The 25,027-nt window shown below is 55.9% G+C and overlaps 1 protein-coding gene and 1 long non-coding RNA gene across 5 annotated transcripts in view; one reads left to right on the top strand and one right to left on the bottom strand.

The window, feature by feature from the left end:
• Positions 1 to 3,215: 3,215 nt before the first annotated feature.
• Positions 3,216 to 25,027, top strand: part of LOC103350987 (uncharacterized) — a 78,664-nt gene continuing 56,852 nt past the window's right edge. The window contains exons 1-3 of one of the 4 annotated variants that reach the window (XM_070055232.1): positions 3,216 to 3,362; positions 4,292 to 4,595; positions 24,833 to 24,975. In XM_070055232.1, the coding sequence (XP_069911333.1) occupies positions 4,484 to 4,595; positions 24,833 to 24,975 (255 nt within the window). In that variant the 5' untranslated portion in view covers positions 3,216 to 3,362; positions 4,292 to 4,483. The remainder of the gene's footprint in view (positions 3,363 to 4,291; positions 4,596 to 24,832; positions 24,976 to 25,027) is intronic. The other 3 variants (XR_007909605.2, XR_011381401.1, XR_011381402.1) reach the window with 3 other exon arrangements.
• Positions 11,718 to 24,837, bottom strand: LOC127483423 (uncharacterized). Its single transcript, XR_011381412.1, has 2 exons — positions 24,651 to 24,837; positions 11,718 to 23,478 (listed from the first exon to the last, which is right to left on the bottom strand). It is a non-coding gene; the product is annotated as an uncharacterized lncRNA (long non-coding RNA).

The raw sequence follows: 25,027 nt of genomic DNA, 5'->3' as shown, positions 1-25,027 counted from the left end.
ACTCCGGCAGGCAGCCGAGGGACTCCACCCATGCCGGAGGCTCAGCTGTGTGGTCCGAGGGAACTAACCCCCACGGAGCCCCAGCTGCGCGCCTGGCACCATCTCCAGGCTCCCAGTTTGCACAGTCTTGTCCTGTGATCTCAGGGGCGTTGACAGTTACTCCTGGGAATTCCCCCAAGGGAGCGTCAGAAAGGACCCCTCTGTGCCCGGCCTTGTCTTACAAAGCCAGGGGGCTCTGCCTGTGCCCAGAAACTGGCAAGTCAACCCTGAGCCGCTCCAATAGGCTCCAGCCCCAACGCTGTCTCTGTGTCTCTGGGAGGAGCCCAGTGCGAGGACTGGAGACGTCATCCTCCTCCGCTCCCTTTGCAGCTCCTCCATCTGCCTGCCTCTCTCCCTAGTCATTAAACAGACACCCCAGGGGCTCAAAGGAAAAACCGCAGACAGAGGGGCAGGGGTGGGGTTATCCCGTTTTATCTGGGATACAGCCACGTGACAGGCTATTTGCAATCCCCTTTTTGCAGAATGGGAGAGCTGCAGAGAGGTTGATATGGCTGGGCTTCCTCAAGCCGTGACAAAGCACTCAGTGAGTGCTTAGTGAATCTTTGCTGATAAGCAGGTTTGGACCTCAGGAGGAAACAGGAGCTCTCTGGCTTCTGGGAGCCTCAGAGCACCCAGGGGTCCAGCTACAGGGTGAAAAGGGGTGGTCAATTGAGGTGACGCAGTAGAATGTGAGGAGGAGCAGAGCTGGGGGATGGGAAGGTCAGCTCCAAGGTTACCTGCTCCCTTCCCCATTCCCTCCTGTGTTCCTACTGTTGCTACATGGTCCACTTTCCACCAGGAGCCCATGCCCCACAAAAACCCTTAAGAAGGGTGGGTGGTGGGATGGCACTGTGATGCAGTGGCTGAAGCTGCCACTTGGGACACCTGCATCCCCTACCTGAGCACCGGTTCAAGTCCCTGCACTTGGCTTTGAATCCAGCTCTCTGCTAATGCTCCTGGGAAAGCAGTGGAGAGTGGCCCCAGTGCTTGGGCTGCTGCCACCCGTGTGGGAGATGGGGAGGGAGTTCTGAGCTCCTGGCTTCAGCCTGGCCCAGCCCCAACTGATGAGGGCATTTGGGGAGTGAACCAGTAGATGGAAAAATCTATCTATCTATCTATCTATCTATCTATCTATCTATCTATCATCTATCTATCTCCCCCACACACAACCCTTCAATTAAATAATTTTTTTAAAAAAGAGAAGGGGTAAGTGGTGACACCTGGAGGTAGCAGGACCCTTGGGGTGTCAGCACGGGTGTGTCCCAACAATGCTCCCTACATTGGGGAAGGACGGGAGCAGCAGTGCTGTGTTCCTAGAAACAGGCTAGGTGCCCTTTGGCAAATGGCTTTGCATTGCTCACCTTCTGTTTCCTCATATGCAAAATGGACATTGTCAGCTGCTACTTCAAATGCTATTGGGAAGTTCAAAGGAGGTAATCCAACCCTGCCACTCACGTACAGGGACTGGGAACTATAACATCGCAAAGTGCTGCCAGAGGTCCCTCTGGCCACCTGCACAGCCCCTCTAAGCATCATTGAAGACTCAGCAAGACTGAAGTTCACCTGAAGAATAGTGGTAGTGAATAGTGCTGTCATCAAAGAATAGGTTTGGAGCACAGTGGGTTAAACCACCACCTACCACACAGGCATCCCATAGGGGTGTTGGTTTAAGTCCTGGCTGCTCCACTTCCCATCCAGCTCCCTGCAAATGCACCTGAGAAGATAACAGGAGATGGCTCAGGGAATGGGAGGGGAGAGGAGGAGATGGGAGGGAGGAAAGGAGAGATCCGGCTTCATGACCCAATTAGCTCCCAAAGCCAGGCCAGTTTCTAACACCATCTCATCAGGAGTTAGGATCTCAACGTATGAATTTTAGAAGGGCACAATAATTTTTTCCGTAGCAGATATGGAGACTGACTGGGAGTCTGGTGAAGTTCAAGGCTACCTGCTAATGAGGATAAAGACAAATGCAGAAATCCAGGCAAGGAGCAATGGAATTTAAGGCTGGAATGCAGAGAAGAGCCATCTTTGAGATCCAGGGAGGGTTCAGGAAGTAGAATTAGGATGTGGCGACTGGGCTCTGTGCAAGGAGAGAGAGAAGGGAGACGGATGAGTGAAGCGAGGCACCCAGGGTGCTTCTGCTGTGTGTGACTGGGGGGTGGGAGTGCCCCTTGGTGGATCGGGGCCCTCTGGAGGTGGTGGACCTGGTGCTAGCAGGTGCACCAATAGGAATCTGTATGCCAACTTTATCCTCCCCACCCAGGACTCCTAAATTACAAGACTGCCTTGCCCAGAAGAAGAAGGAGAGAGGAGATCTTGCCAGCCTGAGGATCCTGTTTTCTGGGATGCTAGTGTGTGCTCGGTGGAACGCCTTGCCAGGTGGAGGCGCATCAGGAAGGAGAGGTAGGGATTCCTTCGGAGCCTGGTGTTCATGCCCCTGGGCCTACTCAGGCCTCCTGTTCCCTGGGGCCAACTTCTCTCCGATTACTGAGGCTGCTCCTGGAGGAGGGAACACTGCTGGGTCGTCTCCAACTAGGGGACCCGCTGACAGGGTACTCAAGTTGGGGCCGCGCAGCTTGGAGGAGTGGCAGGGCGCCCCGAAACACCGTGCAACTGTGGTTCTGTGTGCACGTGCATTTTTCTGGACAGAGGGTCCACAGGCCTCCTCCAGGGCTCAAAAGGGTCTATATCTGAGAAAAGGTTTTAAAAAACCCAAAAATCAGCACTCCAGGTCTCCCGAAGGAGAACTCAGGCTGGGGCGTCTCTGTGTGTTTGTTCTCCTTTGCACACAGGTTCGGGAAGTGATCAGGCACAGTCCACAGATCTCCCTCGGGGCGGGCCCAGGGAGGCCCTGCAGCTCCAGCCTACAGAGCGCCCTGCCGCTGCCCACCCCAAGCTCCCAACGCACTCAGGAGAAGGCAGAGAGGCCAGCATCTCACGCACGCACTCCATAATGTCCTCCACAGAGAAGGTGGGTGGCCGCCGCGCGGCCCCATGGCTGCGGGGAGTCATACCGCCTGTTCCCCGCTCCGCCGCAAACCTACAGTCAAATTCTGGGAATTTCCGACCCAGGCGGGCGGCGGGGCTGCGGCAGAATTTTCCCGGACGCGAGCGTGCGCTGCGCGACGCGGCCGCTGGGTGGCGCCGCGCGGGGCGCAGAGCGTGGGAAGCGCGGGCGCGCGGGCGGGCTGAGCTCACACGCCCGGGAAGCGGCCGCGGAGCCGGCGTCCGCAGCGGCTGCGCATCGCGCGCCCGCCCTGGGGCTCCGGGGGACCGGCGAGCCCGGCTGCGCAGCCCCCCGGGGCAGGGAGGTGGCTGGCGAGGTGAGAGTGGGGCCTTGGTCGGATGGGAGTGGGTGCTGCGGGGCCGGGCCTGCAGGACGGTCCCCGAGCGTCCCGCGGAGGGTGGGCTTCCCGGGGGACGCTGCCCGGGACCCTGGCCGCGCCCCGCCGCTGCTGCTGCGGCGCGGCCTCCGCGCGCAGTGCCCTCGCCGTGGGTCTGGGGCCGGCTCGCGGCCTGGAGCAGCCCCGGGCGGGGCCCAGCGGGCCCAGGGGGAGTCTCGGACGAGCAGCCCCCCGGCCCCGCGTGGGAGCCGCTGACCGCTGCCCGCCCGGGCTGTGCGCGCGGCGCAGTGGGCGTGGTGCGCCTTTGCTGCAGAGGGGGCGCGCGGAGTGGCGGGCGGCCGTGGGGGCGGGAGCGCGGAGACAGGTGGTTGCGGGGGCGAGGGCTGGCGCGCCGCGACTCGCGACGTCAACGCGCGTGGCTCCCTCGCCCCCTTCTTTAGGGGGCGCCGCGGCGCGCGTGGGGGCGGCAGCGGGAGGCCCGAAGGGCAGGTGCTGCGTGACGAGACGCTCCTGGGGCCTCCGCCTGTGGTCGGTGTCTCCTCTTCCCCCCTCCCCCGGCAAAATGAGGAAAGTGGGAAAGTGGTTGTGGTGACGCAGGTGGGGGACTTTGGTGGGGACCTGGCCCCAGACCGCCCCGAGCCGCCCCAGGCCGGCCGCCCAGCTCCCGCGGCGGGGGAGGGGTGCGCGCCGTGCCTGGGGGAAGCGCCGGCCACTGAGGCAGCCGCGGGGCCCGGGGGGACTGTGGACTTGCGGTTCCCCGGAGGGTGTGGTGGGACGGCGGGGGGTCTCCCTTGAGAGCCCACCTGCGAGCCCTGTTTGCGGCGCTTGAGCAAAATTTGGGATTTGGCGTTTGCCAAATGTGCTCAATTTTAATTTTTCTTTCCCTTTCGGTTTGTTTTGCTTCTTAGAGGAACAGCAAATGACAGAGCAGAGGAACGGCTGGCCCAGCCAATCCTGGAGCTGCTGCAGCCCTGGTTCCCCAAACCAGCAGTCTCGCTGGTGGGAGGCTGGAGGAGGGGGCTGCTGGCCCACACCCCTGCCCGCCAGGACCCCTGGCTGCCCCACTGCAGCCGGGCCGCTGGGCTGCCACAGCCCAATGGATGAGGGCTGCCCTGGGCCCTGGTGACCACGGTGCCCCCTCCCTGCTGCCCAGCGTGGGAAGAATGCAGGGCCAGGCAGGCCTCGCGGAGCCCTCTGGGGTGGAGGGAGCAGGTATGGACAGGGCTGGGGCAGCCGGGGCCTGGCGTTGCTTTGGCATGGGTGACGGGAGGGCTGTGCCTCCGGCCCTTGGGTTTGGTTCCACCCCTGGCCTGGCCCTGGCTCTCGACAACTGCGTCTGTGTGCTTATTGGTGCCACCATGTTATATAACGCTTATATAATCCCCCCGGGGCGAGTGCCGTGTCTCTGCTGTCAGGTCACGCCAACACCGTGTCCACGTGGGAGTCGGGGATCTGTGGAGGTTGTGCGTGGCACTGGCCGCCCCCCACCCCGCAACACAGCCTGCTGCCCTCTCCTGTTCTAGGTGTGGGCAGGGGGCTGGGAGAACGGGAGCCACAAGGCACTGGCTCTGAGAGGTGGCTGGGTGGGCTTTCTCCCCTTCGTGCCCCTGGGTCCCTCCTGCCCACTGGACTCTGGGAGAAGAGATGCCGGCCCTGGGTTTTGCTCTTGGTTCTTGGGGCTCCCTGGCGTGGCAGGTGGGTACGGTGGGATGACCCCCAGAATGCCGCTGTGTAGGAACGCACGGTCCTTGAGGTTGGCTGAAGAGAGGGGGAAGTTGGATCTGCCTTTAAGATATGGAGCAGTGGTGACTAGGAGGATGGTGGTGGCACTGTGGGGAATTTGGACTGGGGCTTGGGCCCAGGGGTGGTCAGGGAAGGGTGTACAGGGAAGTGGATCAGACAGCAAAGATAAACATGGTGTTCTTTTACTGTACTCTCCACTGGGCTGTCCCTGGTTACCAGGGCAACAGAAGCAGTGATGAAAATCATGCCTTTCGTTCAGTGGAAAAATCTGGCTCCTCCTCCCGCCTCTTCCTTCTCTAATCGCCGCGGCCCATTGGGAAGATGATGCCACCAGGGATCAGAGACCCCTCTGTGCCTCCATCGTGCCCCATTGCCGCTTGCATTTTATCATCTGCCCGCTTCCTGATTCTCCTGCCCCCCCACTCCCGCCCCCTGGGCTCCTAGCAGTTCGCAGTTGCGTAGGAGTTGGAGTAGAGGGAGGGGGAAGGGCATGGACGTCATCGCAGGGTAGGGTGAGCAGCGCGTGGGCAGGGACGTGGATGCAGAGGAGGCTGGCGTTGGATGAGGGTCAGACATTGGTCAGCTGGATGGAGCTTGTTTCCGGGATGGTGGGAGCCGGGGTGGGCAGGGTGAGGATGATGGAGGGCCTGCAGGGGATGCCCACCTGGCTTCGGGGTGGTGGGGAGCAGGGAGGCCCTGACATTTCTTGAGCAGTCATGTCTCATGATGCAAGCTAGGATCCACGCATTCTGCATTTATTGCGTGTCCCCTCATTAGGCAAGGTTCTGGGGGCTGGGAAGCCAGGGGTCACTAGCCGTGGGCCTTGACCTTGAAGAGCTGTGGTGCCTGGAAGATGAGTATATGGGGAAAGGTCTGGCAGTGTTAGAAGCCTGGATTTGGGCTCTCAGGCAGGAGATGGGCAGCATATACCACGCGGCAAGTGGTGGGTTAGTGAGCAGCCCGTGGGAGTGGAGAGGAGGCGGTGGTGTGGCGACAGGGCATGGGAAAGAGAAGGTGCTGACATTTTAAGCCTGAGTGATTGATGGAAGTAGAAAGATTAGGGTTCAGACGTCTTTGGGAGGTCACGTTGGATTTGCTGGCAGACATGTTGCCGTCAAGATGGTGACGGCATCTGGGTGGAAACGTTGGCGGGCAGGCCCGGGAGCTTGCTGTGGAGGTCAGTTCTGGAGAGACGTGGGGGCACTGGGTTAGGAGGCTGGTCTTGCTGAGAAGGTGTGTAGGGATCCATTTTGGAGCCTGGAGCGCTGACCTGGAATTAGGAGAGGCTTTGTGCCTAGTGCTTGCTTCTTATCCCAGGGCCTGTGCACACTCCTGGACCAGTTTCTGCCATAACTACCCACATCTTCCGCACGAATGCACAGCCCTCTTGGAGGTCTTTTCCGTTCTTTCTTCTCCCTGGTAATTATGTCCAGGAACAGCTGGGGGCAGGGCAGGGGGGTGGTACACAGCACACACGTATATGAGGAGATGTCAGAAAGTTTGTGGAAAAATGGAGTTGAATTTAAATGTAGAAGCAGGTGTTTAGGTAGTGATTAAGACACTGCTTGAGATGTCTGCATCCCATTTTGGCCGCGTGCCTGGTTTGGGTCCTGGCTGTCCTCCTGACTCCCGTGTCCTGCTGATGCTGCACACCTTAGGAGGCAGCAGGTCGTGGCTCATGTAGTTGGTTCCCTACTTCCCTCGTGGGAGGCCTGCGTTGGGTTCCTGCCTCCCAGTTGCAGCCTGGCCCAGCTTAGCTATAGGGCAGGCGTTTGGGGCAGTGAACCAGCAGGTGGGAGCTCTTTCTGTCTGCCTGCCTGCCTTTCTACCTCTCAAATAAAGTATGTAAATAAAAATTTTACAAAACCTTATTTTAATGCAAAAAATCCTTGAAACCCACAGTTTTTTTTCATAATACGCATTTTAACGAGCATTTTAAAGATCCTTGATAGGCATAGATATCAAAAATTTTTGTACCACAATCAACTTGTCTTTTAATTACATTTTCCCCAAGCTTTGTGGGTTCTCCTCATCCAGCCACTGCCTTGGCCTTGGCTGTGATGTAGGAGCTGCCACATGTCCTTGACCCCTCTTTGTATACTTCCTGTCCCTCTTCACCCTGGAGAAGTAAGAGCGGCAGACAGAATCCGGCGACCGTGAATGTGTCACTTCCTTTTCCAGACCTTCGTGTCCAGACAAAGAGATCTGTTTTCCTCTAGCCCTGAAGACCTTGGACTTGCCATCTGTAGCTTTTTCCAGCTTTGCCCAGGCTTCTAAGGCAGGCTAGCTTTTTTTTTTTTTTTTTTTTGAATAAGCAACCGAGATTTCTTAAATGCCTTGTGGTAGGTGGTAGCAGGGGTGGAGGCCTGGTCCCCACAGTTGGCCTCTGTCTTCAGAGCGGCTGGGAGCCCCCAAGGTGCATGCTGCCCACTGTCCCATTTTGGAGCACAGAATGGAAGAACGCCTTTTCCCAGTGGTGAGGGCTTGGCAAACTATGGCCCGTGAGCTGGATGCCTTTTCAAAAATGTGTATGCTTTTTATTTGAGAGAGTGAGCAGGATGGGGGTTGAGGGGGAGAGAGAGCACTCCCCCACGCCCACTGGTTCACTCCTTAAATGCCTACACAGCTGGGACTGGGCCAGGCTGACACTGGGAACTCAGTCCAGTTTCCGGGTGGGAACCTGCTGCCTCCCAGGGTCTGCACTAGCAGGAAGCTGGAGTGAAGAGCCCAAGTGCATGTTTTTGTAAATAAAGTTTTATTGGGACAAAGACGATCCCATTGTTAATGTATTGTCTGTGGCTGATTTCACGCTGCAGTGGGCTGGGTGAGCAGTTGCAGCAGAGGCCCTGTGACAGGCAAGTGGAGGTATTTACTGTCTCGCTCTTCAAGGTGTAAGTTGGCCAGTCTCTGCGCAGACTGCAGAAGTGCTTGCTCTCTGCTGGGGCTGCATCTGCAGCTGCGTCAGGTTTTCTGGGGTTCTTGAAGGTGCTGGTCTCAGCCTGCCCTGTGATCCCAAGAGACGGCGCTCTGGGAGCTGAGGCAGCCGATCAGTAGAGTCAGCACAGAAATGTTAGTTATGTGTCCGGGAAACCCTTTTCATTTTTAGGCCTTTCCTTGGAGCCCCGGGGCGGGGGCGGGGGGCACCCTGTCTCGGAGCCGGGAGGCTGGGTCGTGGCCTTGCTTTGACACACTGCCTGCCCTCCCTCTCGCGCTGATTTCCCACGCCTGGGCGGGGAGTGGGCTGACTCAAACACAGTCTGGTACAGGGAACAGGAAACTTCATTGGTTGTCCCCAGTGTGCGGCGTAGCTCCCCGGACAGCCCTGCTTTGGGCCTTCTCCCTTCACTGCCCCTTTTCGTGCCCTGCACCTGCGGGTCAGCCAGGTGGGTCTGCCTGCGGGAGTGGGGCTCTGGGTGCGGAGCCTGTGGCCCGTGTGTCTGCTCCGGCCTGGGCCTGGAATCAGCATTTAGTATTTGCACAGCCAGCCTATGCGGAGTCCTCACGAGTCCCCATTTGCAGCTTTTGCCCCGGTCTTCACGGTGGACTCCTGATTGGGAGCAGGGCTGAGGGGGAGTGCTCGCTGCTGGGGGACAGCAGCTACACAGCAGCGGGCCAGCTCTGCTCGGTGCTGAGATAGGAAGTGAGACTTGTTGTTGTGGCAAAGGGGAACTGGGTGCTCGGAGCGCAGGGTGGGGGTGGGGTGGGGGTGACTGAGGTTTGTTCCCACTGCAGCTGGAAGAGAGGAGGCTGGCCGTGGGAGGGGGGAGCAGACCCTCCAGAAGAGAAAGCCAGCAGCTGAGCACACCCAGAGCTGCTTCTGGCTGGCAGCAGTAAGCCCGCCTCTGGGAGCCTTGCTTCCTACTGGGCCCCCCACCCCCAATTCCCCCATAAGCTGGGGAAGCTGACTCTTCTCATCTAAAAAAAAAGGCCTTATCAAAAATGCTTTGAAAATCTTCTCTTTGGTGGAGTTCGAGGTGATCCCATACTACCTGGGCTGGGACAAGTGCACCAACTCAGAGAACCTTCGTTCCCTCACCAGACACTTCCTGCGTCAGGCTCTGAGGATTCAGTGGTCACTAACAGATGCCTGATCAGGTCTGGATGGTTCCTGGACGGCAGGGCCAGTTTTAATTCCATCTGCACGGATCGCGATGTGTGTCTCATGGTTGTTCACCCCACTGCTGGGTACGGCCCTTGGCACACAGTGGGTGAGCAGGTGTTTCAGTGGCTGCCCTGTCCTTGTGTGTGCTGCAAATGTGCAGGGAGGAGGTACATGAGGGGAGAAGCGCTCACAGCAGGAGTGCGACACGTTTAGGGACGATGAACAAACCTGGAGACATCAGTAACGGGACTGCCTTCCAGGAACTGCGGGTGGAGACGGGTTAAAGCTGAGGGCAGGAGGGGACCGGGTGGCTATAGGAGCACGAGCAAGGGGAGCCTGACCTGAATGAGGTGGAGGCGGTCAGGGAGTGTGAGAGGGGACGTGGAGAGAAGGCAGAGTGGAAGCAGGCCGCCCTCGTGAACGGAGGGCAAGGCGGGACTCCCAGCTGGCTCCTGCCGGTCTCAGCCACGAGTGCTCGTGTGGTAGAGACGCTCCCAGCGTTCTTCCTGTGGCTGGGCAAGCACAGGCAGATTGACCGTGGTCTGACGTTGGGGTTCCTGCCACCGGCACACGGATTTCCAACCTGGCTTCAGCACGGGGCCCCTCCCGTTTGTTCCCCGGCCTACCTTTCCCCGAGCCGCCACTTTCCCAGACGTCATGTCACTCCGTCCCTAAGTGCTGCGTTAGGTATCTCTCAAAGGTAACATCTCTGAACGCTGTAGCCCAGTGGCATCACCCCACCTTGAAGAAGTGTCCTCATTCCTGTCCGTCTGTCTTGCAGTCAGCACTTGGATTTCCCTGTCTCAGTGTTGTTTTAAACAGTTGGTTTGAATCTACCTCCAAACTTGAGACTGAATCTCACAGTCTGTTAATAAAAATCTCAGGTCATTCATGCAGGAATTGGCGTGTTGCAGTTCCGCCTTTGAGGTGGATGTAGCTGCCCGTCTCTGCACATGTGGCTGCTCCCAGCAGCTTTCCTGACTTCTTATTTATTTGAAAGAGTTACAGAGAGGGGCAGAGAGAGAGGGAGAGAGAAAGAGCGAGCTCTTCCATTCACTGGCTTACTCCCCAGATGGCCACAACGGCCGGGGCTGGGCCAGACTGAAGCCAGGAGCCAGGAGCTTCCTCTTGTCTCCCATGTGGGTAGCAGGAGCCCAGGCATTTGGGCCATCTTGTGCTGTTTTTTTCCAGGCCATTAGCAGGGAGCTGGATTGGAAGTGAAACAGCCAAGACAAAACCAGCACCATAAGGGATGCTGGCATTGCAGGTGGAGGCTTTACCCATTACCCTACAATGCTGGCCCCGACTTTCCTGACTTTTGTTGAACCATTTGTGTGACTTTGAGCAGCCTTTGGGTTCTGTGGTCATTTTTCTTTCCTGCAGTTACATGAGAGCATGCTCTGTGCCAGCACTGTGCTGGCCCTGGAATGCACACCCATGAAGGGACAGAGGGACGGGCAGGGCTCGCCTTTTGTGGAGCGTATGTCTGAGAGCACTTGTCAGTTGTCCCATGTTCATTGTGTGACCATAATCATCACTTTATTTGCCAGAGAGAGAGCGAGTGAGCGAGTGAGCAAGTGAGAGTGAGGGCACTCCCATCCACTGGTTTACTCCCCAGATGCCTGCCACAGCCAGCACTGGTCCAGCCGAAACTGGGAGCTGGGAGCCCAGTTCAGGTTTCCACAAGGGTGGCAGGTCCACAGTTAATTGAGCTACCACTGCTGCCTCCCAGGGTCTGCATTAAGCAGGAAAGCTGGAATCGGGCGCTAAAGCCAGGCAGTAAACCCAGGCACTTGTCGTACCAGCATGTTAGCTGCTGTGCCGAATGCCTGCTCCCATAGCCATTGGTTCTGTGCTGACGGATGTGCCACGTGGGAGGGCTTGGTGTCCTGGTTCTCCGGCTGTCATCTCGGGAGGCTGACAAGAGGTGCCCCAGAACTGTTCAGGCATGCGGCAGCCGTGGCCGGTGTGTTCGGTACCCGTGCGACCTGCACCCTGGCAGAGGTGCTGCTTTGACTCTTCAGCTGGGAGACTTGAGTGTGCGTGGCTCTCCTGGTGAAATGCAGCTTGCTGAACTGAAGGATTGCAGATCGGCAATGGAAACGTTGAAGAGGGGCTAGAATTGGCAAAGGCTTTTGCAAACTCAGACAGGTACTGGCAGGTTTGAGCAAGCTGGAGGTTTCTGTGACCCCGTGGGCTTCAGGTGGGCTTGGGGCTTTTGAGTATTCTACTGGGGTTACCTGCCAGCCTCCCATGACAGGCCCATTGTCTCGATTAGCTGTTCTTTGCTGAGCAGTGGAGTATGGAGTGGCCATGTTGCCTCAGTAGCAGAACCTGACGGTGCCAGTCAGGCCTGTCTTGCTGATACAACTTCTTTTTCAAATTTATTTCGATGTTTTCATTCATCTGAAAGGCGAGGTGGGTGGGAGGAGGGGAGTAAGAGAAAGAGATCTTGCATCTACTGGTTCACTCCCCACATGGCTGCAACAGCTGGGCCTGGGCCAAACTGAAGCCAGGAGCCCAGACTCAGTGCAGGTCTCCCACGTGAGTGGCAGGGACTCAAGCAGTTGGGCCACCCCGGTGCCCCTAGCTTACGCATCAGCGGGAAGCTGGACCAGAAGCAGAATTGCCAGGAGTCAGGCTTGGGCTCCCTGGTAGGGGAGGGTGGTGACTTGACTGCGTGCTGAATGCCTGTCCTTAAGGCTTGTCACTGATTCACATTGCTCTGGGTAAATAAATAACCCAATCCCCACCCCCACCATGCTTTTGTGGTCCTTGCGATGCTCTCATTTTGAGATGGGCCATGTTTAGTGTAATTTTTTCATGTTCTGTTCAAATGCAGCTGCCTCAAAGTTCCTGGATTACAGCATGTGAGCCTTTGTGAAAACTCTGAGTTAATAGAAGGATGTTCCCAGGCACGAAGGCTAGCATTCTTTCACATTTCCTAAATCTCATAGATATGAGGAGTCTTTAAAAATGCATGGGAAAAGTGTTAAGAAAAAATGCATATATTTCAAAAATATGTGGACCAAAATAAATCTTTTTTAAAGATTATTTATTTATTTGAGAGGTAGTTACAGACAGTGAGAGGGAGAGAGAGAGAGATCTTCCTTCCGTTGGTTCACTCCCCAGATGGCCACAACGGCTGGAGCTCCACCGATCCAAAGCCAGGAGCCAGGAGCTTCTTTTTGGTCTCCCACGCAGGTGCAGGGGCCCAAGCACTTGGGCTATCTTCTACTGCTTTCCGAGGTCATAGCACAGAGCTGGATGGGAAGAGGGGCTGCTGGGACTTGAACCGGCACCCCTATGGGATGCTGGTGCTGCAGGCGGAGGATTAACCTACTATGCCACAGCGCTGGCCCCAGTGTATCTTTTAGTTCTACTTTTCCACAAACCTTTGGAAGTATCCTTGAGTCATAAATGGACTGTGGGGTTCACCTCCTGCCACGAAAGGTCTCGTGATGTGGAGCTCAATGATACTTTATTTTCTCCCAGTTAAATGGCCTTTAATTATGTTGATCTGTGCCGGCACCAGAGCTTTTGAGCAGCTCCCTGTGTGTGTGTATGTGTGCGCGCGCACCTGTGTGTGTGTGTGTGTGTGCAGTGTTGCTGTACCAATAAGACATTATATGCAAATAGCTAGTGCTAAGTACTTTCTGCCTCCTCCCTGCGAAAGCCCTTCGTGGTCCTGTCTGAGGGAGCCCCTGTTCCCTGCTAAGGCTCATTCCCTCTCACGTTCCCAGGATGTCGTCCCGGCCTTTGCCGTTCCTTCTCGCAGGGTCAGTATTTCTCTCTCCTGCGTGGTGGCCGTGGCACTGCTTCCCTCACCTGGAACAGCCTTCTTTGGTCCCACCTCTCCCAGCTGCTGCCCCGTTTCTCAAGACTCCCAGTCCTCGCTCTTCTTGCGTCCTCCTGTGAATTGGGCCGCTCGTGGGGTGCGCCTGTGACGAGGTCCGTGGTGGCGTCCCAGTGGCCACGTGCAGCGTTCGACACAGGTGCCCGAGCCCTTTTCCCGGAAGCTGGCTCTGAGTGCCTTGTGCACCTCCCTCTGTGGCTGTTGCTTCTCAGTGTCCCAGCTCCCTGGCTGACAGACTTTCGAGAGGGCCCTGGGGTCCCTCCTCTCCATCTTCTCTCATTCTCTCTCAGATCTCTCCTGTCTTGGAGCTTTAAACGCCGTCCCCATGAGTGATGTCAGGAATTAATTCGAAGTAACCCTGAGGAGGAAGATTGACCCTCGGTTGGTCCGTTGAAGCCGACTGACAGGTGCCTGCTCGTTTTATTACGCTGTTCTCACTGGCTTGGCCTGTGTTTGAAGTGTGCCAGAAGGAAGTAACTTACAAACATCTGTGTGCTGAAGATGCCCTGTTGTTTGCAGCCCAGGCACTGTCCTGCGCGGTGGACGTGTGTATCCGTCCGCCCCCTGAACGTTTCAGCAATGGTGTTAGTAGCTGTTCTGCACTGAACATGTCCCAAATGCAACAGTGCACTTTCCAAGGCAAAAATGTTCTTCCTTCAGGCTCTGCATCCCGGCTGTGGAATGCTGTCTTTTCAGCTGCTCATCCGAAACACCTGTGGTCGTGCTTGACTCTCTCTCCTCGCTCGCTCTCTTTCCTCTGTCTCTCTCTCTCTTTCTCCCTCTCATATGTTCTTTGTCTAATCTGTGAGCAAGTCTTGAGGATGCTACCTGCAAATATATCCAGAATCTGACCTATCAGAGCTACTTCTTCCCGTCCAAGCCATCCTCCGCCGTTGTCTGCTTCTCTCTTGCCCCTTACGGGCCGTCAGCCCCATAGCAGCCGGAGCAGTCCCATGAAACCAAAGTCCTGGCATGCCCTGCTGTGCTCAGAACCCTGCAGCATCTTCTCTTCTCCCTCGGGGAGAGCCGTGGTCCTCAGTGTGGCCCCTGAGGCCTTGACGCTTACGTCAGCACCGTCCAGTAGAAATACAGGGTGAGCAGCACCCATGTCATCTAAATTATTCCGGTAAAGGAAAAGGAAGCAGTTGAAATTAATTTTAATAATGTATTTTATTTAACGCACTATATAAAATATTTTTCTTCTGAGATAGTTACATTGTTTTTATTATTATTTGCACTGAGTCACTCTTAGGACTGTCCACGTTCCGTGTGCTCCGTGGCCTCACGTGGCTAACGGCGGCCATAGTGGACAGCGGAGGTCTCTACGGCCTGCTCCTGCTACGTGTCCTTGCCTCCTGCTCTTCCCTTCTTGCTCTTGGGTCCAGCGTCTCTGGCCTCCTTGTGTTCCTTAGATTACTCAGCATTTCTGGTCCCCTCCATTGGAATGCTTTTGCCCACCTGCCCATGGGATGTCCCTTCATTCTTCCCTTGTGTCTTAGCTGCCTCAGTGGGGCACCCCGATTCCCTAGCGTTGGTCGAATCCTTCCCCTGCAATGTCTTCTCTCCTAAGCACCATCACAGTTAACATAGTACAGGTTGAGTTTTCCTTATCCAGAGTGCTTGGGAACAGAAGTTTTGGATTTTGGACTTTTTCAGATTTGGGGATATGAGGGGACCCAAGTCTAAACAGAAAATTCATTTCTGTTTCATGTATACTTTATATGAGGGTATTTCAGAAAGTTATTGGAAAGTGTGTGTTATGAAAAAGGAATTCATTTTGATTTTTTGTACCAAGATAAACAGCTTTTAAATTCCGTGTTTCCATGCGCATTTGGAAGTGCTCCCCCATACCTGAAGGAAATGTGCGTGTGTCCAGTGTGCCTGTGTTTTGACTGTGGCTGCCACAGAAGGTCAGCAGTGGAATTTTCCACTTGTGACGTGGTCATGTTGGTGCACTAGAAGTTTCAGAGCTTGGAATCTTTCCGATTTGGGATTTTCACATTAGGGATGTTCAGCCTGTATGTCTTTCTGTTCACCTGTCTTCCACCCCTGCCCCCCAGTATGAGCTACAGCTTGAGAGCAAGGAATTTTGCTGGTTTTGTTGCTTGCTATTTTGTGGAGCCTGCAATGGTGCCTGGCACATATGACATGGATAGATATGTGTTAAAGAGTTAAATGGCATGGATGATGAAGAATGACTATTTTTAGATAGGAGTAAAGCAGTTGGGTCTATTTTATTGTTTCAGAATATCTTAGTGTCATACAACAATTAGAGGCTCTGGTTCAAATCCAGATACTTTAAAAGAAACCCCACAAAGATGTATAGCCACACGTGGTAGAAATGCATTCTGGATCATACTTAATAAACCTTAATACTTGATTTTTATTCAGATCTACCAATTTGTGAAAGATTTTTGTTGAAATGTAGCTAAGACGTTTTGGTCTTTCCTGATACAAGTCTGTTGTTCTGAAAATGTTTGTATTTTTATGTTTTATTTCATCCATGGGTTCAAGAATTCTGAAATACTTCATTTGGGGAGATTTTAAAAGACATTTGGGTATTCTGAGTGTAAGCAGAGATAGGAGAATGTTAATGATGATTTTTAAGGGATTTATTTGAAAGGCAGAATGACAGAGAAGAGACAGATCCTCTGTCCACTGGTTCACCCCCCAAATGGCTGCAACAGTTGGGACTGGGCCAGGGTGAAACTAGGATCCTGGAACTCCCTCTGGGTCCCCACATGCGTGACAGGGGCCCAAGCACTCCACTGCCCTCCCAGGCACAGGAGCAGGAAGCGGAATCAGAAGCCGAGCAGCTGGGACTCCAGCCAGCTGTCCGCTGTGGGATGCTGGTGCTGTGGCTTAACCTGCTGTGCCACAGTGCTGGCCCCGTGACGACATCCTTAACGTTGACATGGGCAGCATCACACATGCTGGTGGAAGTGATTCCTAAGTGCCCAGCCTTGAAACGCTCTTGCAGACAGCAGTGTCTTGCTTATGCATTGAAAAAATTCCATCTTCGCCTTAAAGGAACAAATTAAATATGTAATTGCTTAAAAAAATTCATTAAGTAGCTTTCTACTGACAGGAAAAGTCAGTAAGTTTTTAGAACCCTTGTTTTCTGCTTTTTAAAAAAAGTATAATTCCTCTTTAAATTGGGCAGCCCCCTTGAGACGCTCAATGGCAGTGTGGTCATTTCCAGGGCTCACCCTCGAGTGGGAAGGGAGTGTCATATTCTTGAAGATGGTTATCTTTAAATTTGCCTAAATTTAAATTTACTTAATAGGCATGTATCAATTATACTTGGTCCCTTAGACCATTGGGGCTGTCACTTGTCACTGTCCATCTTTTTTTTTTTTTTTTTTTTTTAAGATTTATTACTTATTTGAGAAACTGTTACAGACAGAGAGAGGGAGAAAGAGAATGGTCTTCCATCTGCTGGTTCACTCCCTAAATGACCACAATGGCCAGAGCTGCGCCAATCCAAAGCCAGGAGCCAGGAGCTTCTTTCAGGGCTCCCACGTGGGTGCAGGAGCCCAAGCACTTGGGCCATCTTCCACTGCTTTCCAAGGTCATAGCAGAGAGCTGGACTGGAAGAGGAGCAGCGGGGACTAGAACAGAAGCCTTTATGGGATGCCAGTGCTGCAGGCGGAAGCTTCGCCAACTGCGCCACAGTGCTGGCCCCACAGCCCATCCTTCCGCACTTGGACCTCAGACAGGAAGATGCAAAGTAGGTGACAGGAACCCCGAGCCCAGACTGCAGGAGTGCATCGGGGTCAGCTCGCCTGCTAAGTATTGGTGAGGTTTAATTCTTTGGTTTTCATTAAAAATAGATACAGACTGGTGAATTCTTTCTTTTTCATTCTTGTGGGTACATCCATGCTCATCAGAGGTGATTGATCTGATTGTTTTCCCTTGTTACCCTCGCCTCCCTAACCCACCTCTAACCTGAGTGAGGTTGCTGCTGCCCACTGGGTTTCACCCGTGTTTATTGACTGGATCGTGCTGGTGAATGGACCCATTCTTTCCCTCCGGGATTGCGAGGTTCTGTTTCTTGGACGTCACTGAACTCCAGTTGTCGGGTTGCTTTAGTGGCTGCTGGGGTCACTCCTTAGGGTCTTGGAGGCTTTTGTGGCGTTAGGGAGAATAGTGCTTGGTCTTGATGCTGTCGGCTGCGCATCCTTTGGGTAGTGAAGACAGTGGCAGGTCCAAGCGGTGGTCCTGTGATGCAGGACGTGGACGGCTGGGCTTGGACGCTCCCCTGGAAGTGGGCTGGCAGATGCTGCCGGAGTGGAGGGCCACGGTCGCTGGGATGGCCAGCTCTCTTCTCAGAGGGAGGGGGGTTGGGTCTTTGACGTGTGGTCTGTGAATTCTGTCAGTTTGCTGGACACTGAAAATATTTGTGCAGCCATGCAAGAAGCGTGCTCTGCTGGCACCTTGATAACCCGAGAGACAGAGCCCTGGACACGCGCATCCGAGTTCTGCGGGTTGCTGTGGCCAGTAGTGCCATTTTAAGGACGAGCAGCAGCAATGACGGTGTAGGCTGTGGCCAGGAACAGACGCCTGTGTGCTTCCTGTGTTCCCCCGCGTGGCCGGGTACCAAGGCGTGCCCCGTCTGCTGTTCTGTGCTGCTCAGAGCACCGGTGGCCCCGCAGCCTCTGCTCATTGGTGCGTTTTGGTATAGGACGTCCTGGGTGACAGATTCAGGTCCTTTTTTGGGGGATGGAGAGGAGTGATGATGGGAGAGGGAGGAACAAGTGAGGGAGACAGGACCTCCTGACCTAAAACAGAAGACAAAGAATAAAAGGACACAAGTGATGCATGAGACAGCGTACGTGAGCTGGCAGGTGGGGGGAGGGGCGGGAGCTGGGGTCATCTCTTGGGACACAGGGCAGATCCTTGTGTCTGGTCCATGGCTGTACCCTCAGAGCCTGGCATGGTGCTCGTGAATGTGTCTGGGACAGAGCGAGGCGTTGACGGTGGGGGGACTTCACCTGAGAGCACAGGGCTGGTGCTTGCAGGTGCAGGTGGAGGAGGGCGTGGCTTGCTGGCAGACGGTGGTTCATGTGCTAGGAAAAGAGGGTGTGCGTGTGGCAGACAGGAGCTGTGCACTGGGAAGCCAGACACAGTCCCAGGAGCGTCTTGATTGGCTTTCTGAGCATTTGGGGCTGGTGGCTTTTAGCCTCTTGTGCCCCTTCTCATTCTGAGACACCATCCCGAGGAATAAAGCCGAGCTGTAGGCCCCGTGAGCCGTCTGATGTTCAGTGAGCTCCCAAGATGGGGATGAGATGCTTTTTTTGCTCCCTCTCCAGTATCTTTGCGACTTGTGCAGTTGTCCCACTTAGGAACTCTGGCTTTGGCGGGGTGGGGGAGGGGGAGGGTTGATGGGTGGCAGGCACCCCAGTGCTCCAGTGAATCTGCAGAAACCATGGAGGAGGAGGAGTCTGGCATAGATGAAGTGAACCAGTATTTGCAGCTCTTAGCATTGCACACAAGAAAAATTTACCTGGGGAAAAATAGAAAAGAAATCAACCTTTGAAACTTACTAATTATGATGTTTTTCTGTGTCATGGTTTCCAACTCAGATACCCAGCCAGGCAGTAATTACAGATATAAAGAGGCAGTGTGTTGCATTTCTGGGAACAGTGAGTATGGAAGGGAGTCATTAGGGTTTCATATTACCCTAGGTTAGGATTTGGAGAATTCCTTAGATGTTCTGATCCATCAGGGAGGGCTGTCTGGAGGCGGCAGCGCAATTTTGTAGGCCTCTTGGGAAAGTAGAAAGACTGGCTGACCATGGCTTGAAATTGCATTATCTTTTTCCTGTTGTCCAGAAACCTCCTGTGAAAAATATCCCTGGACGAGCCGTTAAAAACAAGCAACTTCCTGTCCTGTAGGGCTTTACAGTGTATCTGATGTGCAGATAGGCTGATGGGAGGGGAATAAAGAAGCCCACGCTGCCAGCCTGGGTTTGGCATCTCTGCCTGTGTGTGTCACAGGTGAGTTCCTGCGGTGAGAGGCGGGGCTTGTGCTTGTGCTTAGAGCCTGGGCAGCCCTGGAGGGCGCCCTTTGGAGTGGCCTGGGGGAGGTGCTCCTGAGGCTTGCGCTGGACACAGACCTGGGGGTTCTGGGGGGCACTTGTTGCTTGAGAAAGGACTGAGCCACCGGGGTTCAGGCGGTTCCTGGCCCCTGCCAGAGGTCTCACCCATGTGCTTGGTGGTCTTCTGCTTTGTGGGGAGGTTCTGCTGGGGTCACAGTTCTCTCCAGAAGAGCCTCTTTCATTTCCCCAGAGTGATGTTCAGACTGTGAGTCCAGACGCCTTCATGGCTAGAGTCCAGCATTAAGAAAAAGGACTAGAATAGAAACTGCTGGATTGCATAGTGTGTGGTAAAGATGAGTGGTCTGAAACCTGAAGTCTCACGCACACGCACACACACGCACGTGTCCGTTTGGGCTGGATCACCAAGTACAGTTTCTCTGTACTGTGGACCAGGGTCCTGAGAGTTTGAGATACACTGTCCTGGAAGGATTTCTTTGCTCTCAGCCTGGCCAGTGGGTTCCAGCCGCTGCCCGGGAGCCCATGTCGATGGAGACACATGTGGCAAGAAGGCTTTTTTTCCCTCCTTTTTAAAAAAGATTTATTTGAAAGGCAGAGTTAAAGAGAGGGAGGGAGAGACAGAGATCTTCCATCTGCTGGTTTACTTCCCAAATGGCTGCAGTGGCTGAAGCTGGGCCCATCTGAGGCCAGGAGCCAGAAGCTTTCTCCGGGTCTCACATGTGGGTGCAGCGGACCAAGCACTTGGGCCATCTCCACTGCTTTCCCAGGCGCATTAGCAGGGAGCTGGATAGGAAGAGGAGCACCCAGGACTTGAACTGGTGTGCATATTGGATGCCGGCACTGCAGGTGGCAGCTTTACTGCTGCACCACAAAGCTGGCCTGAGAGGGTTTTTTTTTTTTTTTTTTTTTTTAAGAGCAGCTGGAGTCAGGCCCTGACGGCGTGACCCTGGGCTTGCCTGTGACTGTGCACCCTGCCCGCTGCTTCCTGCTGCAGAGGAGCTGGGGAGAAAGGCCAGGAAAACTTCAACCAGGGGGTGAGGAGCACAGGTTGCCCTCCTCTCCCTGGTCACCAGGCTGTGAGTCCTAGAATGCAGGTGACCAGCCCCTTCCCCCTTCTCTTGGGTCTCACCTTTGTTAACTATTCCCTCCCTCTTTTGAAATTTTCTATTTTAGCAACAAATCTCCTTGTATCCTGCCTACTGGGGCCAGGGCAGGGAGTGGAAGGCCAGTCCCTGTCGTCCAGTTTCTCAGGCTCATTGGATGGGAGGTTAGAGGTCAGATCGCCGTGGGGGCACTCTGGATGCGTGGCATGGGCACCCCCGTGCCACAGTGGTTCTACTCCATCCGTGATTCTCCGGCCATGTCTTCCCCCAAAGGAGAGGAGCCTTCCCTGGCTCTCAGTCCTTCCTCCTTCCTCGGGCGGCACCATCCGGCCTGCCGAGTGCTGACCCACTTGTCCTCCCTCAAATAGAGGCTTAAATTAGGACCTTTAATCTGTAAGAGGCTTACGGACTGTTGGGTGGCCAGCTGCTCTGGGCTCCCGTGTGGGCAGGGTAGGGCTCTGCCTGGCTGTTGTTGGGTTTTAGGGAGACTGGGGGTTGCTGGTTTCGTGGCAGGAGCCACGGATCCTAGGAGCAGGTGGGCAGGGTCTCCCAGGATGGGATGAGGTGATGGTGCATCCTTGTCATGATGGAGGCCGTGGGCCTTGGGGGCTGGGCCTGGGGTGTGGAGCCTTTGTCCTAGCTGCTGTGTCACCAGCTCTGCTGGCTCCGTGTGTGCCTTCAGTCCATCAGTGATTGTCCATCCAGTGTTGTGTGCCCAGTGCAGTGTGGTGCTGGCTGCCCGTAGCAGTCCTTTCTCTGTGGCTACAGCAAAATGCCCGAGTCTGCGCCATGTCCTGAGCCATCAGATCTGGAGGTTCAAGGGCAGTGTACTCTTGGGTTGGCCTCCAGGGAGGCCCTCCTTGGCTGGGTCACCCGTGGTGGATGACATCCTGGTGGGAGGGTGAGGAGGCTGCAGGCCAGAGAGAGAACACAGAGGACCAGGCATGCTCTCTCTCAGCACCGTTCCTGGAGGAGTAGCCAGGAGCCCATGAGAGCTACGTCAGTTCCTTCTGGGGCAGCTCTGCAGGGACCTAACCATCTCCCACTGGGCCCCGCCTCTCCGAGGCCCCCCAGCCTATTCACCTCGCCACACAGGGGACCAGACTTCCAACCCCGGAGTCTTCGGCAGCCGTGGCACATCCGGGGCCCCAGACCTCCCAGACGGTGCTAAGTGACTTCTGAGGCAGCGGGGCCAGGACGTAGCAGCGTGTTCACTCATCCGACTTGGCAGTGGCTGCTCAGAGAGGCAGGCATCGTGGGGACGCGGTGCAGGGCACCTGAGGAGGGCAGCCCTGGGGAGGTCGGAGCTGGACCCTCAGTGGTGGGATGTGGAGAGGAGCACGTGACGTGGAAGGTAGGAGGCACAGCCCGACAGGGCGGGCGCCCACCCGAGTGCAGATGCCGGGGCCGCCTCTGGCGCCCGCCTGCTTCCCAGGTCAGCCCTGGAGACTCGCTCCGGGGACAGCGCGGACCCAGCTCCTGGTTCCCGCTCTCCTCCTCCTCTCTACGACAGTGGAGAGTCCTGGCTTTCATTGAGCCCTTACTACATGCGCGTCCTCCACGCCCACCTGGACGGTCTCATGACGCCTGCACAGCAGCCCTCTGGGATGGGTGTTCCGTCTTGCTGCATGCGCTTTGTAGTTGGTGAAACAAGGCACCGAAAGGCCATGGTGACACACGGTGACAGAGCAAGGAAGTGATCTGGTTAGGAGTTGGCCCCAGGGCGGCTGAAGACAGAGCTCTATGAAAGCAGAGGCCCACGCGCCCCGCTCGCCGCCTGCTAAACCTGTCTGAACATCAGAAGCACTTGGGGAGCTTTGAAAGTTCCCGGAGCCCGGGACAGCGGCGGGGAGGCCTTGGGGAGGGACGCGGGCTTTAGGAGTGTTTGATGCTTTCCAGGTGACTCCAGCGGGTGGCCAGGCTTAGCTGGAACCACTCTCTTAACCTGTTTTTGAGCCGCTTTCACCTCCAGGGTTGCCCAGAGTGCTGTGGGGAAGCCGCCCTCTGGTCCTCTCCCGGAGGTGTCTCCGTCCACTCGCCACACGTGTGGGGCCCCTCACCCCGCAGCATCGCGACTCCCAGACAGTGAAACCTTGGGAGCACGGGTGGGCAGCGGGAGGGTTGTTCTTCCGGGATCGGTGGCCCATTTTCACCCCGAGGGCCGCCTGGAGTGCAGAGCCTGTGTCCAGTGCTTGGAGACAGCCAGCGCCCAGAGACCTCCAACTGTGGTTTCTCACGTCTCTGCTCCCCCGGGGCCCCTGACTTCAGCAGGGAAAGGAAGGGGTCACGCGAGGGCAGATCTCTTCTCGACAAGTCCTGTTCCTCTCTGTCTGTCCCCGGCTGAACCTGAAATGGACACGAAGAGCAGAGTCGTTTGGGTGGCTGGGAACAGCACTAAATTTAGCAAAACTGTAGCTCGCGGGGGGCCGGCCCGGACTGAGCCAGATCTGGCCCGAGTGGGCCAGATTTATAGTCAGCAACGCGGTCAGCGTCGGCTCTGCCCGGGCGAGGCTGTGGCCTGGAAGACCCTCAGCCTGTCCTGCTGACCTCCCTGGCCCCGCCCTCCCAAGGCCTGGCTCCGCCCCAGTGCCCAGGCTGCTCCTCTGGGTGAATCCTGCCACCCTCAGCCTGTCCCTCTCTCACGTGTGCGGTTCTCATTCTGGTACCTTCCCTGGGCCCTGGCTGCCGACCTCAACTGCTCCCGGGGCCCTCGTGGGCCAGACCTGAGCTTCCCTTGCTGAGAGCCCTCTGGTCCGGGAGGATGAGCTGAGCACAGGAAGGGGCGGGGCTGAGCCGGGCCTGCCCTCCTCTCAGGATGAGGTGGGCAGGTGGTGTGTGCACACCCAGCTCCTGAAGCGAATGACCATGTAGGTGGACGGCACCTCTTGGACAGCTGGGCATTTCTCTCTGGTCTGCCCTGATGTGGGCTGGGCATCTGGGAGTGGACAGTGGGGACTTCAGGGGACCCCCTCTTCCTGCTCCTCGGATCTGGCGGTCGCTTCCCTGCGAGAGCTCTGTTTCCTGATGCCCTTTGATCATGACCAGCTAAATCTTGCAGACTCTTCCCAAAATGGATGATTGTACCGTGAAGCCGGGGCTGGGATGGCGTCCGTGTGACGTGACTTGTCATGTGAGGCAGCGCCTCTCAACCAGAGGCAGCTTCGTGTCCCCTGCCTCCTGTCCCTGGCTCCCAGGCGGTCTTTGGTAATACCGGGAGACCTTTTTGGTCACACCTGAGAGGTAGAAAGGGTGTTACAGGGCTGGCGCCGTGGCTCAATAGGCTAATCCTCCACCTGCGGCGCCGGTACATCGGGTTCTAGTCCTGGTTGGGGCGCCGGATTCTGTCCCGGTTGCCCCTCTTCCAGTCCAGCTCTCTGCTGTGGCCGGGGAGTGCAGTGGAAGATGGCCCAAGTCCTTGGGCCCTGCACCCCATGGGAGACCAGGAGAAGCACCTGGCTCCTGGCTTCGGATCAGCGCAATGCGCCAGCCGCGGCGGCCATTGGAGGGTGAACCAACGGCAAAAGGAAGATCTTTCTCTCTCTCTCTCTCTCACTGTCCACTCTGCCTGTCAAAAAAAAAAAAAAAAGGGGGTGTTACAGGTGTCCAGTGGGTAAAGACCACGTGGTACTGAATGACCCCCAGTGCACAGGGCGGCCCTCCCTGTAGCTGTCAGTTGTGCAGAGGGTGAGTGGCTGTGGTACAAGGAGGCGGTTTTGTAAGTGACCCCGAGAGGTCGTCGTCATCAGCTCCCTGCTTCTCTTGGAAACGACCGGAAACCAGAAGCTGTCTAGCCATTGCCTCCCCGTGCCCACCCTTGGCATCTACGGGGAACCTTGGCGGTGAAGTCCTTCGGTGTCTTGTCCCTAAGGCACCCACAGTGTCCTGTAGGAGCCACAGGTGTGTTTGAGGTCAGGCACAGGGCTGCCTTTGTGCAGCCACATCACTGGTGCACCCGATAAGCCTAGGAAATTGGTTCATTTGGGCACTGATACCTTCAAGGGCACCAGGGAAGCCTTTCTAAGCATGCTTCTTGTAGAAATGATCGCAGTCTAGCCTGGAGCTGTTTTGCTTCTCCCTCTCTCTCTCCCTCTGTCTCTCTCCCTCTCTCTCCCTCCCTCTCTCTCCCTCCTCCTCTCTCTCTCTGCCTCTGTCTCTCTCCCTCTCTCTCCCTCCCTCTCTCTCCCTCCTCCTCTCTCTCTCTGCCTCTGTCTCTTTCTCTCTCTCTCTCTCTCTCTCTCCCTGTGTGTGTGTGTGTGTGTGTGTGTAGTGACTTGATTTGTAGAGCATGATGTGTTTGCTTTGCCTTGCAGAACTGAATTCTGCCTGCTAGTTTTCTTAAATGCGGGAAGCATGTACTCCTCGCCCCGGAGGACATGGTGTGTCTCCCCAGTGAGAAAGATCCTACCTGTCGACAGATAGCTCCGCGTCCCAGCATCTTGCCGGCACTGCAGCTGGCAAGGCTGCTTGACAGAGGCCAGGACAGGGGCAGAGGTCTCCCCAAATGCAGCAGACTGTTGCTTGCTGTGGAAGGAGGAGGGAGGGTAGCTGTGTATGGATCCTAGAATGTGCTGACTCTTTAAATTGCAGGACACATTCAAGGTTCTGTGCACGTGACCTCACTACCTGGAGTCTTTGTGACATCAGCAGTGGCACACCATGCCTCGGGGGGAAGACGGCGTGATGGCATGATGGGAGTGGTGCAGGAGGAGACTGGCAGAGCAGAAGACCTGGTAAGACCAAGCAACCTTGTTTCTCCTTGGCTCCAGTTTGCTTCTCATTATT

This window comes from Oryctolagus cuniculus, chromosome 13 (genome assembly GCF_964237555.1).
Source record: "Oryctolagus cuniculus chromosome 13, mOryCun1.1, whole genome shotgun sequence".
Classification (NCBI taxonomy): domain Eukaryota; kingdom Metazoa; phylum Chordata; class Mammalia; order Lagomorpha; family Leporidae; genus Oryctolagus; species Oryctolagus cuniculus.
This window is presented reverse-complemented; position numbering and strand designations above follow the sequence as displayed.